This window comes from Cryptotermes secundus, unplaced genomic scaffold (assembly GCF_002891405.2).
Source record: "Cryptotermes secundus unplaced genomic scaffold, Csec_1.0 scaffold612, whole genome shotgun sequence".
Lineage (NCBI taxonomy): Eukaryota > Metazoa > Arthropoda > Insecta > Blattodea > Kalotermitidae > Cryptotermes > Cryptotermes secundus.
In genome coordinates this window covers 1,295,363-1,309,173 of record NW_019729902.1, presented here as the reverse complement: position 1 = coordinate 1,309,173, position 13,811 = coordinate 1,295,363, and the positions used below count along the sequence as shown (strand labels likewise).

At 38.8% G+C, this 13,811-nt stretch overlaps 2 protein-coding genes across 2 annotated transcripts in view; one reads left to right on the top strand and one right to left on the bottom strand.

Annotated features, from left to right (window-relative positions):
• Positions 1 to 292: 292 nt before the first annotated feature.
• LOC111865763 (receptor expression-enhancing protein 5) lies at positions 293 to 9,830 on the bottom strand. Its single transcript, XM_023854030.2, has 4 exons — positions 9,693 to 9,830; positions 6,099 to 6,331; positions 4,348 to 4,483; positions 293 to 556 (listed from the first exon to the last, which is right to left on the bottom strand). Exons 1-4 carry the CDS (start codon positions 9,820 to 9,822, stop codon positions 516 to 518), a joined length of 540 nt encoding a protein of 179 aa, XP_023709798.1. The 5' UTR covers positions 9,823 to 9,830; the 3' UTR covers positions 293 to 515.
• An 819-nt stretch (positions 9,831 to 10,649) lies between these two features.
• Positions 10,650 to 13,811, top strand: part of LOC111865764 (bis(5'-nucleosyl)-tetraphosphatase [asymmetrical]) — a 20,295-nt gene continuing 17,133 nt past the window's right edge. The window contains exon 1 of the mRNA XM_023854031.2: positions 10,650 to 10,795. Within this exon, the coding sequence (XP_023709799.1) occupies positions 10,675 to 10,795 (121 nt within the window). The 5' untranslated portion in view covers positions 10,650 to 10,674. The remainder of the gene's footprint in view (positions 10,796 to 13,811) is intronic.

Sequence of the window (13,811 nt, the reverse complement as noted above, 5' to 3'; positions counted from 1 at the left end):
AACACATATACTGTGGGTGTTTGAGAACTGTTGAGAATATTTGGACTGAAGAGGGATGAAGTGACAGGAGGTTGGAGAAAACTGTATAATGAGGAGCTTCATAACTTGGACTCTTCTCCAAGTATAATTAGAATATTCAAGTCAAGGAGGATGGGGTGGGCAGGGCATGTAGCATGACTGGGGGAGATGAGGAATGCATATAGGTGGGAAAGCCAGAAGAGACCACTGGGAAGATCAAGGTGTAGGTGGGTGGACAATATTAAAATGGATCTTACCATTAAACTTTGTCAAATGCAGTTAATCTAGTTATATACAAACACTTCATGATCACTTTTCACTGCTCTCAAAGATGTTTCAATTATAGAACAGGCTAATTTGTACCAATTCTTATTACAATGACAATACTTATGCTTGTTTGGCTGTGTTACAGTGTAGAGCAAATTCATCTGATAGCTGATGCTTATAATATTCCATCTTCTGCATTCTTTGAAATAGTTATATGTAAATGGAGAATTTTATTCACTCTTAAAGATGTTTTGTGCAGCTAATCTTGCAGCTGTAAAAAAGATTGCTATATTATTATAAGAGACAATTCAAAATACAGTCTCCTAGGCTTACAGGTATTAACAAAATGAAACATTTTCATCTTTCAAGTAATCCACTATACAGGTGTATCAAAACTCAATGGCAAAACTTCAGGATTGGACTCCTCATACAGAGAGAAGAAGAAAAGTGTATGATAACATGGTTCCGGAAATGCGTAATTACAGAGTTATCCGACCTTTTAGTAACATTAGTGCAATCTGACACTCCCAACACTGTTGCATTGTTACACTGAATATGTCTGTAACACCAGCTGGAACACTCTGGTCACATATTGGAGGAAATGTTCAAAGTGACCTCCTCCTGCCTGAATACGGGCCTCTGCTCATCGTCGCATTCAGTGCCGCACACGATCAGAAATGCCCGGTGTAGTGTGTACTATCTGGCAGGCTGCCACAATGTGCGCATGGAGAGTTGGTACATCAGCAACAGCAGTCGAATACACAACAGACTTTAAGTGTCCCCACAGGTAAAAGTCCAGGGGGTTTAAGTCAGGAGAGCGTGGTGGCCAAGCAATCGGTCCACCTCTACCTACCCAGTGCCAAGGATAATGTGCATTAAGGTGCCTGCGGGCAGACAGACTGAAATGTGCGGGAGCACCATCATGAACTACAGCTGTCGATGGGATCCTAGTGGCATGTCTTCCAAGTAATCAGGCAATGTAGTATGCAAGAAATTTGTGTAGTTCTGTCCATTAAGCTTGTCCAGAAGAACGCAGGGTTCCAACAAACAATCACCAACAATTCCTGCCCAGATGTTAATGGTGAACCTCTGTTGTTGAGATGACTGGTTAGTTGCATGGGGATTTGTGTCCGCCCACACGTGCTGATTATGAAAATTTTGGATTCCGTCTCTTGTGTGTCCTAGAGGTATTAAAGCCCACATCATACTGATTCGCAACATGATTATTTGTGTAACAACTGTAACCGGTGTCTCACAATTTTATTCCGGAAAACAGGACGTGTCAGTGTGCACTCCGTAAATTACAAGCTCAGATAACGCTGTAATTATGCATTTCCAGATCCATGTTGTCATACACTTTTTTCTTCTCTCTATATGAGGAGTCCATTCTTGAAGTTTTGCCGTTGAGTTTTGATACACCCTGTATACCACTTAAAAAGTACTCACAGATACTGAAGTTAAGAATATTCTCTTTAAGTTTCATCCAAGTAAGAACAACAGTTTAAATGTTTATTAAAACAGTAAAATTAAAAATGAGTGCTTAACAATTAGTCCCAACAGGGGATCCTTAATTATGCATGTATGTGGGGGGAATCCATATATTTTACCTATCAATACCCAATTTAATATATTTTCTAAAACGAAAAATTTCAATGATATTTGTCTACTCCTTCGCCTGTACTGGGATGAGGAAGATGCTAAAAAACACACGCACACACATACACAAAAGAACTCATCTATAATTAGGGTATCATGTGTGTAGTACCAAACCAGCTTTTACTAATGAAACAGTACTTTAAGGTCACCTTTCATGCACTTTCAAGTATTCCTGGGAGTTTCTTTGCCAAGTGACTGATTTTTCATTTATTTAACAACATATTTTCAAATGCAGTAATTAAGTAGCAAAATACAGAAAACTGATTTGTGAATAATGAATTTGGAACAATGTGGAACAACATAAGTGTGGCTCATGTTACTGTAATATGCCTGTATTTGTCTGGAGAGATTATGAAAGAACTTCAGTCAGGAGAGCCAGTCTTTGAACTGAAATTCAAGCCTAGGACTTAACAAATATCAAATAGCAATGATAACCACTCAAAAATGACATAGGAAATGACAATGGGGTTTTCATAATGGGTGCCTGGGGCTCTTTTGCTAGACAACAAGAGCACAGGAAACTGCTTTCCTCTTCAAATTAGATTTTAAAGACTGTAAAAGGTAAAGCTGTCCCTGTGATTAATTAATTAAGCACTATGCCATAAAGACATATGTGGGAGTGGAGGTATACCTCCACCAATTCTTGACCTCAGCACTCGATGGAGGTGATGATCAACTCCATGCCCCAGGCTCTTCTCCCTTGGGGAAATCATTCCATTACCCATTGGAGAGGAGGCTATGTGGGCCCCAAAGCTTGTCTGGATGCTGTGGAGAAGAGAAAAATCTTGCCTCTGCTGGGAATTGAACCTGGGCCATCCATCCTGTAGCCTGTTTCTACACTGACTGAGCTATCCAAACTCTTTTCAGAGACTGTGGTTGATTTATTTCTTGACATATATTAGTAAGTGAAGATCCTACAGAACCTGACATGTGGGGCATTATGACAAACAGAAAGTTGTTATTTCTGAGTAAGCAAAACAGGGACACAGGAAAAAGAAATTTAGACAGAGACAAAACTTGCTTCTCTTTTCTGAGCATTATGATGGTTATGAGAACAGGTTCTTTCTGTATAGAAGTGTGTTTCACAAGATCAAATTTCATTAAACATTATTAAAAATGTCTGAAGACGCTCACTGAAAGTTAAAAAGGGAAGTGCAAAATAGATTTTATGCTGAACAATATTAGATAATGTTTTATTGTGTATACATGGTCTGACAGTAAAGTCTCATAAAGACTCATTGTGGTAAAAGTGCTACAGACCTCTTTGCTTCCCCTTGGGAAGTTATGCACCAAAGCCAGTGCCTAGTCTGCCCTTAAAAACAATTTTGGAATGGATTTTGTGGAATGGCGTTCAGAGCTACTGTCATATTACTCCTCATGTCATCAATGTCATCAGAATGCATTCCTTTCGATGTTTCCTTTATCTTCAGCAACAGAAAAAAAAGCCATCAGTGGCTAGATCCAGGGAATAGGAAAGGTGTTCCAACAGAGTTAATTGTTTACTAGCTAAAAGCTCACTCACAGACAGTGCCGTGTGAGCAGGTCCTTTGGGACCATTTCTGCACACACCTTCCTCATGTCAAGATCTTCAGTCAAAATTTCCCTAACTGTTTCTCTGTCGATGTTAACTTGCTCAGCTATGCTCCGGACAGTCAGCCGAAGATTTTCACGCACAATTTGAGGAACTTTTGCAATGTTTTCTTCAGTTCTGCTTGTTGCTGGTCGTCCTGATTTCTTACCAGTGACACTTTCTCTTCCCTCAGAAAAATGTGTCACCCACTTGTAAACTGCTGTTTTCTTCACAGCATTAATCCCAGTAAATTTTCACTAACATCTCTCTGATTTTACCTCCACTCTTGCCAAGTTTAACAAGAAGCCCCGATATTCTTGCGATGGCACACCAAAACACGCTCAGACAATAATAGACGCCACTCAAAAAGAGACTGCCATAGATCAACAACAGCACAGCTGTGAAACACTGATATGCCAACATAATCAATCCATACTGAGGTTTCTGTCCACTGGTGCTACGGCAAAGAATTGGTGGCGAGTTTCCAAACTTTACTACCAGACCACGTATCACTGTGAACCTGCCAGCTGTTGCAGGTACCAAGTTACATGTAAATGTGTATGTGTGTTTGTGCATGCGTGTGCACAGGGCCCCTAACTTACACTTTTGAGGATTGAGACATAAAGAATGCATGAGATTATAAATGTTGTGCGTGCCTGTTATAGGATACTTGCTGCTGGCAAGCATTTAAAAAAAGGAACTGAATTAAACTTTTACTTCCAGTGCTTTCCAGTCCCAGATGCTAACAAAACAGCAAAAATAAAATCAGATCCTAAAACATTAAAACATAACAGAACATGTAAACTCTGTCTTTACTGCAAATTAGCTTCCTGTACCTGATCCAGCGATATCACTCAGCACGCTGTCTACTTTCTCCTCATGCTTAAGGAAATAAGGGCGAATCACACGATTGTAGATGATTACAGACCCATTGTTCTCAATTGGGACAAAGCACCAGATGTGAAAGATACACTGTAACAGAAAAATGGAAGGTGAAACTACTGTCACATTTACCCAGTTTTCATTATTCACTGGGCCCTCACTGTATGTTATGTGGTGACTGTACAATAAAGTGAGATATAAGCAGGAAAAATTGCACTTCATATTATGATAATGTGCCACCTTTAAAACTTGGAGAAACAAAATAGACAAGGGGATGGGTGGGAGATGAATGTTTCAAGAACTGCTGAAATGGGACATTGTCTAAATGCTGAGTTAAAATGACAGTGTCAGTTTCAGTACATGAGCTTTTTATCTACATTTCTTCAGTCTGTTCACATCTGCCTAACATACATTCATAGATACTGTTACATGAAGAACCGGTAAAATGTAAAGTAAAGGTATCCCTGTAACAGGCCATGGAGACCCATACGGTTGTGAGATGTTGAGGTTCCCACATTTTCTAGACACCTGGCTCACAGATGGCGGCAAGGTTGTCAGCCCTATGCGCCAGCCGCCCTTTACCCACAAGAATATTCCTTGTACTCATTTCTGTTAGAGGCTGAGCAGACCCAGGGCCATAGTGCGGCTGGAAGGATTAGGTCAACTGAAAAAATCCAATGACCTCATCAGGACTTGAACCTGTGACCTTCCAGCTTGTAGCATAGTGCCTCAACCAACTACACTGCCCCCATGAAGAACCGGTACCACCTGTTTGTACACTCTATGGGGAACCAACACCTTATTGTTGAACATACTCCAATAAAATGCCCATTCTATTATGATGAATAACTTTTCCAGACTGTATAATGAACGTTCAAAAAATAAGTCTCGAACCATGCAAACTATTTTCATAATATGTGATATGGATGCTGAAACCATGAAATAACACCTTCAGTTTAATTTCTTTTGCAATTCCAGCATGGCTGCAATAAGGAATCCTGATCACTCTTAATTTGTAAAGAGGTTTAAATGTAACATATGGCTGTGACTTTGAGGCAACTGCGATTTCATTCTTTCCAGTTGCATCAGTGTACCAGTGGAAGGGTCATCTCTGGAAACTGTAGCTAGGCATAGCAATTGTGTATTTTGAAGATTCTGCCCACTTATTGCAACTGAGATTATTTAGAATAATGTGCAGGTGCCTGTTAATACAAGGGAAGATTACAAAATAAACACGGAAAAAATGTAGTTAACCTCGGTAATGTCAAAATAAAAGCTATTAATGACGTCTGCATAGTACCTGTTAGTCTTTGTTCTGCATATGAGGGCCAAATCACTAAATCATGAACTTATAACAGTTGACGTTGTTATTGAATGAAATATATCCCTGATGCTTGTTGGTGAACTACACAATTGCCATTATGATACTGTGTTGCTAATTGAAGAAAAATATAGATTTTGTATTTCTAATTGTTTGCTGCCAAAAACATTTCATACAGACTGTACATTGTATACTGCATACTGTTATACCATCATATCTAATATCTTGGTAGAAATGTTGAATTTTCCAAATGAATGAGGTTAGATATTTGTGACAAATTAAATTTTTTAACAATTTCCCACTGAAATTTCAGCAGCTTTTATGCAAGTACTAAATAAAATGCAATAAGAAGACACAAGAATCAAGTGACAGTTTGTGACTTACCTTCAAAAGCCAGTAGAATGGAAACCAATGTAACAGAATATTTGAAAAATATTCAATGACGGAGAACAGAGCAAACACTACCCAGTATGTTAACCACTTCGTATCATCATCCTTATTTGGACTCTCAAGTGCTTTTATGGAACGATAGGCTGGATACAGAAATCCAATGATGTTACACAACAACTGTGCAGCAATTCCAAACAACATATAGAGTCCGAGCATAACAACCAGAACTGAAACAGAAATAATAATGCATTTCAATTTAGGGAATTGAGTACAGTGGAACCTTGCTTAATGAGCACCTCTCATAATGAGTAACTGTAATAATGAGCAAAACAAATTGTAAAAAATGACTCGCTTAATGAGCGACGTTTCGCATAACGAGTGACGAGAGGGGAAGTCCCGGATTGTACGCTTGCTACATCAGTCTGTGTTTAGCACTCGTTCCACTAGCATCTTAGTGTTGCTTGTGATCACACATTTTTCCAAACTTGTGTTCAGACATATTATTTGTGATTTTTTTGTGCAAAGTTTAATAACCCTTGCAAGAATGTCCCCAAGGAAAAAGCCGCAAAAAGACAGCCATAAGAGAATAAAAATAACCGTAGAAATGACATGTAAAATCATTGAAAAGCGAGCGTGGCTGATCTAGCACGCACATACGATCGGTCTACATCAACGATTTGCACGATTTTGAGTTGCATTGTGTTTCACAGCAAGAAGCTGTGGAGGAGAGTTTGTCAGAGGAGGAGGAGGTAGCAGCAAAGCAACAATCTTCTGGCGCAATAAGAGAAATGTTGAAAGCATGGGAAACTGTTGCATCGTACATTGAAAAGCATCATCCTAATAAGGCAGTGGCTATGTGTGCTACAAATTTATTTAATGACAATGCTGTGTCGCATTTTCACCAAATTTTGAAGTGTCAGCAAAAAGTCTCTAGACAGCTTTCCAGTAAAAAAGAATTAGATATGTATCATAAATAATAAACTATTTATTTCGATTTTTTGTTTTTGTTTTCTGCGAATCGAATTCGCATTCCAGGTTGGTTCATTCTGCATAGAAGAAAAGATGAAGATGATTCACGCTGATGATTTCTTTTGGATAGTGAAATACAAACATGTTTTAGTTTCTTCATATCACAAAATGATTACCTGAAAGCCTGCCATATATTGTTCTTGAAATGTCTGACCTATCTGGCAGGAAGGACACATGCTACTTGCATCAACTCCATCACCATGCATTTACACTCATGGCAGTCAACAGACCAATTGCCTCTACACATTACAATTTGTCTTCAATATCACCCCAATAAATCACTGAAAAGCTACCATGAAGCAAGCTTATGTCTTATGTGCTTGCTGACCCTAACTCCAATTCCAGGCTATCTATCACTCACTCACTCACTCACTCACTCATGCAGCTGAGCCCTACCTGTGAAGCTGCCAACTGTGCAGCTATTCAAGAAATTCCCAGCATTTTATGGAACCCGATGGTTCATTATCATGTTCACAAGAGCCCTCCACTGGTCTCTATCTTGAGCCAGATCAATCCAGTCCATACCATCCCATTCTATCTCTATAAGATCCATTTTAATATTGTCCATCCACCTACGCCTTGGTCTTCCCAGTGGTCTCTTTCCATCTGGCTTTCCCACCAGTATCCTATATGCATTCCTCTTCTCCCCCATTTGTGCTACAAGCCCTGTCCATCTCATCCTCCTTGACTTGATCATTCTAATTATATTTGGTGAAGAGTACAAGTTATGAAGCTCCTCATTACGCAGTTTTCTCCAACTTCCTGTCACTTCATCTCTCCCTGATCCAAATATTCTAGCACCCTGTTCTCAAACACCCTCAGTCTATGTTCCTCCCTTAATGTCAGAGAAAAAGTTTCACACCTATACAGAACCACAGGCAAAATTATAGTTTTGTATATTTCAATTTTTATGTTTTTGGACAGGAGACGAGAAAACAAAGGTTCTGGACTGAATGGTAGAAAGCATTACCCAACTTCAATCTCCTCTTAATTTCCTCCTCAATTAGGTTTTGATTTGTTATCACTATTTCTGAATATCTGAACTGTGCCACATTTTCAAAACATCTGTTTCCTATCTTTATGCCATGATTTTGCCCTGCATTCTGGTGATGAGACAGCAACATATACTTAGTTTTCTCTGTGTTTATTTCTAGACCAACCTCTTTACTTGCATCAATTAAAGTTTGTGTGTTTTTCTTTATGGTATCTACATTATCACCCAGCAGATTCACTTTCATCGATCAGGCAGTTTTTCCTTACTCCAAATAGGCCTCTGCTATTGTGTTACTTCTTATCAAAATTCCATGTGAAAAGTAAGAATATGTTGGCATGATTTCAAGGTGTTACAGTTTCAAATAGGAAAAACTCCCATACAACTATAAACTTTGACACACAAGGTTGTTAGTGGGGGGACCCTGAATCAAAATGCTGATGCACAATGAAGATAAACTGGATAAAAATACTGGTAGGCTTGCGCATTCCCCTAAAAAAAATTGCTTACATGCCTTGGAAAGGAGTTTGGGGATTAAAGTTTGAGGCTTCAAGTTTACAGAAGAATTTTAATGTACAAATATGCACATTTCAGAAAATTGTCAAGAATACATGTGCAGCAAATTCCATCCATCTGCTGTGGGATTTGTGGTTTGTTTGCCTATGGACTTCTCAATTGTGTTGCAGGTTTGATTGCACATGGAAAGAGTTATGCAAGGAACTTGTGTCTCTTCTGCTTGGCAGACAGCACAACATGTGCCACGCTCTCAGACAATCTCCTTGTACAATAGCTGAGTCAGTATAGCTACTGGCTGGACTACAGAAGGGTTGAAGTTCAAGTCCCAGTAGGGTCAAGAATTTTCTCCACATCATGAGGCTGACCACTCATCTCCAACAAGTGTCAAGATTGAGAAAACGTAGATCTATACATCTATTCCCACATATATCTTCATGGCATAGTTAGTTAAGCTGGTTAATTAAGCACAGGGACTTTACTTTTACTTTTTTACTTACAACTTTCTATAATGTGTATTGCTTGCTCACCGAGACATGTGGGGAAAAGAGTAAGTAGATTATTGTTAAGGTCTGTGGAGGAAGAATGTGAGGGGGGTGGGACAGAAAAACTATTAAATTTATGTGGTTTCACCCTCTGCAACATTTCTTTTGGAGCACAACTATTCCATAAACCGAGCAATACCTGTACATTAAAAATGTGACACACTTCAAAGAATCCAATAAGAAAAACAGCAAGGCTTTATTTTATTTACACAGTTCAAGTGAGTAGAAATGTTTTTATCTGCATTCTTCTCTGCTACCAATACTAAAAGATAACCTGGGTAGCCATTATTAAACACGACAAATACAAAGTGAACTTCTCACGGGAAATATGCTGTCTGTCTTGAAGCAAGAAAATAATGTCTCCAGATTCTAAAATCCTACTGGACTCCAGATCTAAGACTATTCTCACCACTTGGTTGTGGTTCTGTCTTACTTATGAGTCCAAAAGACTGAGCTGGTCTCAGAATCCACACTTAGAAGCTAGGTACATTATTATCTAATCTGACTCACTCATGAATATGTATAATCGTTTTATTCCAGTCTTGCCCTCGGCCCATTCTAGAGCAGGTGTCCATGGCTTGTTCTTATCGTGCAGTGCGGTGTCCAGATATTTCTTGTACTCTCCAACTCTAGTACCCATGACGTAGACTTAACTCTGTTTTAATACCAGTACGTATATAAGTTTAAACACAGTAATTCACAAATGCCGGAAAAGTGAATCGTTCTCTCCAAACTTTACACCACACACTTTGTACACATGACCTTGCACATTATTCCACGTTACGAAACTACCACAATTTCATGCGTCATAATATCCAGGTATTCACAGCCTTAGTGATGCCATTCGTCAGTTTTGCGTAAAGCACGGTAAACATCGTAAACATTATCGTAATGAAGTGTAGAAAAATCAATGAGATATATGCGGAAGAAAACTAATGCATATTTTTGCGTAAGTCAGTCCTTTATTAAAAATGGGGAGAAGTCGAAGAATGTAAGCTAATTCCGGGATAGGTAATCATGGTGGAAAATTTTCGCCCTGAACGAATGTATGTATAAATAAAACTGATCCGCTGTGCAATTGAAACGGTCACTTGAAAGGGGCGGGGCTGTAGATAGGGAAATCATGGTCATGAGCGGTAACACCAGTAATGAAATTATCGTCTTGTTGGCATTTAACTAATGATTGTCAGTACCACTGAGTACAGATAGCAGACTGTTAGTGGTTTATAATGAGCGGCAATGTTATTAATGTCTGATGTGAACCGGGATAAGAAAGGAAATTTATTTTAACCTTTTGTTTCAGTATAAATGCACCCATAAACCTCTTAAGTACAAATGTATGAATATTTAGATACAAATATAATATGCCATATTCTTGGGCTAGTGACGTGTGGTCAGTGATGCTTTGGACACGATAATGTGTGAAGGCGATACAGAAGTAGGTTAAGGGTGCTTAAGAGGGATTTAGAACTTTTGGAGCGATATATGCACAATGTCCTCGGCAAAGGGATTAAGAGCTTCAGGATTCGTAATCTTTAGAAAAGTCTGTAATCAAATAGAATACTTGTTGCTACAAACTTCATACGGAAGTCATCACTGGACACCACCAAAAGGTAAGTTACAGGCCATCAATGATTTTGAAATCTGTTTTTTCATTCAGGCATTAAAAATTGTGTGATCATACACATTGCACTTGGAGAAGAATGGAATTACATGATTGGGTAGTATAAATTATGTTACGGCAAAATTGCATATAGCTAGATGAGGAAGGCATTCCATGATTGGGATGTATATACTGATGACAATAAAAATATTATTTACTATTTTTTCCCCATTGAAATTACAACGAAAAAGAAATGAACTTAATAAAAAACCTATCTTGAAAGCATACCAGTGTGCCCTTCTGTCTGTAATCTAATCTGTAGATATGGTATCTGTAGATAAGCCATTCCAAAATTGATGGAATATCAATATGCTGCTATATAAAATTTCCATCTCCAGTTAGTGTCTATAGACAACCCCCCATTGCCTGGTCTTATATATATTAAATTACTCTTTCACTGAATATGTGCATATCAGTGATGGAAATTTATTTTTTGTCAGAGGTCGAGACTGGTATGCCAACTGAAGCAAAGGAACATCTCATTGCAACTTGGCAACCAGTCCTCTTAACTACCGCAGCTTTCTGTCAGGCACATTGTCAGAGCATACCATCTAGCCTTTGGATTTATATATGTAGATTTTCATGTTTCAGTTATTTTGGATTCTTGGAAAATTTACAGTCAGTGTGAGATAGAAGTCATTTAATAGAGAAGTACTGAAAAGTCACCTATGGCAGAATTAAAATCTCCCCAGACAATTCATTTTTGTGGTAAAAGATAGTCCAGAAGAGTTGTCTTCTAGGATATAATTCTGTGCAGTTGATTTACTTTCAGCGAACTACAGAGCATTACATTGCAGAAGATAGAACTCTTCATAACCACCTCTTTGAGAACCTCAGATCCTGCTAATAAATATCCTGTCGCCAACAAAAGATGCAATAACAGTATGATGAGCTCTGATCTGGTATTGTTTGGACAGCACAATATTACATTAATTAATTCCATGCAATGCATCTTGAGGTCTACACTACTGTATTTTATGTTATTCCTGCCTGAATAACATAGTGGTATGTTACATTGGATCAGATCAGAGCAGGTTAACTGGCTTCATGGTGCACAGCCCTACTTGAAAAGTTTACGGTCACCAAATCAAGAAATTCCCCACCTTGTATGAAATCTGAAGGTTCATTACCATGCCCACAAGAGTCCATCATTTGACTGTATCCTGAACTAGATGAATCCATTGTTCACAGTCACACCCAGTTTTTGTAATATCCATAGAATTATATTTCCCTATGGTCTCTGAAGTGGCCTCTTCTCTTCAGGTTTTTGAAAACAAAATGTGCATTCACTTCTCTCATCCCCATGCATGTTCATTTCATCATCCTTAGTTTGATGATGATGATAATTGAGTTCTCCATTTATTTGTGTGCCTACTTAAGTGCCTAAAGGCCAATTATAAAATAAGCACGAGCAAAGAAGGAAACAGACAGATGAACACACACAAGCAAAGACGAAAGAAAAAACAAACCAATTTGTGTTATTCAGACAATAATAAAAATTTGGTAAATGCAGTTCCACTAGCCATTATGCAAAGAGAGAAAAAATACGTACATATTATTATATTTTAGCATCCCGTTGCATTGAGGCATTATTCTTATTATCAAAGTACACGTCAATAATGCAACAATTTGAAATATATCAAGAATATGTCAACAAACTCCGTGGTCTGTAGTCCGCAAGCGAACTATACAGACTGAGCGACCGCCGATTGTCGGCAAAGTTAGTGCCAACNACTGAGCCACAGCAACGCGTGGCCGGGTACAGCTAGTATATATGTACCCGGCCACGCGTTGCTGTGGCTCAGTCTAACGAAATATTTCAATTCAAACGCAGATCAATCGACACAGCTCAAGCCCACCGCCAATTACACTGAAAAATAAGGAGAACAGTCAAGAAAACGAAATGAAAAACAATGAAAAATAAACTATACTCACGAAATGAACGCTATGGTAAACGACACAGCCCAAATCCAACGCAACGTCACACGAAATAACTAAATCAAAATGGCCAACTTTTGGGGCTACAGACTCACTTCTTCGGCAGTTATTCCAGACTAACTGGGCGAATGAATTGAACACACCTGTTATACCCTCGGCCGCTGCTATGCAAATGAGCCTTTGTTATAACCTTGGAAACGGTGCTTTGTTGATTCGGCGTTTCCTACGCAACGACACATTGTTATTGCGTTGTCTCTGTGGGAACGCTCCCTGTATTCGTCGTAACCGTGGAGATTCGAAGTTCTCGACACTGCGGCTCAATGTTGGGATTACAGTATCGCTATTGTTACTTCCTAGGCAACTGCCAACTGTTGGGTCTACAATACCGCTATTGTCGCTACCTATGTAACGGTCTGTTCTAGCGTTACTACGGAAGTGACTCCTGGATTCCGAACATGTGACGTGTTTTTACCTGTCACAGGTGTGACGCTCGTACTCGAATGCAACGTTATTTCAAAATTTCAAAGCAATCGGTGAAGAACTTTCGGGGATTTAAGATCCTGAACAAACGAACATTTACATTTTTATTTATCTAGACAGATTGACATTTTTAATGATTTTAACATCATAAAGTATTAAAAAACATTTTTAGTGAGTGACATATTTTTGATGTATTTTAAATTGTTGCATTATTTACGTGTACTTTGATAATAAGAATATGTCGCTTGTTACCTATGTAACGTTGTGGTCACGTGTCTCCTATTCAGTGCGACAAATAACTTCCACGTACGTCTCGGATTCAGCGAATAAGTTATTGAACACTCACTTTTACACCAGCGAGTACAATTATTATCACTTCCAGTATCACCGAATACTGTTCGGAGCCGGACTATTATAACATGGTTTCGGACGCAATAGAGGGCACTTTCGCCCAGGGTTCCATTTCACGTGTTCTGTGCTCGTTGCCGCAGAAATGCATTATTTCCGCCGTTTCAACAGTTCGTTGCCACGGGTATTCCTAGGCAACG

Excerpts from the sequence above, each read along its gene's own strand:
- LOC111865763 (XM_023854030.2), bottom strand. The coding sequence starts at position 9,822 with ATGGGTACTAGAGTTGGAGAGTACAAGAAATATCTGGACACCGCACTG. Across the intron at positions 4,484-6,098 it reads CATTCTACTGGCTTTTGAAG|TGTATCTTTCACATCTGGTG; the intron begins GTAAGTCACAAA and ends TTTCTGTTACAG. Across the intron at positions 557-4,347 it reads GAGTGATATCGCTGGATCAG|CTGCAAGATTAGCTGCACAA; the intron begins GTACAGGAAGCT and ends TCTTTTTTACAG.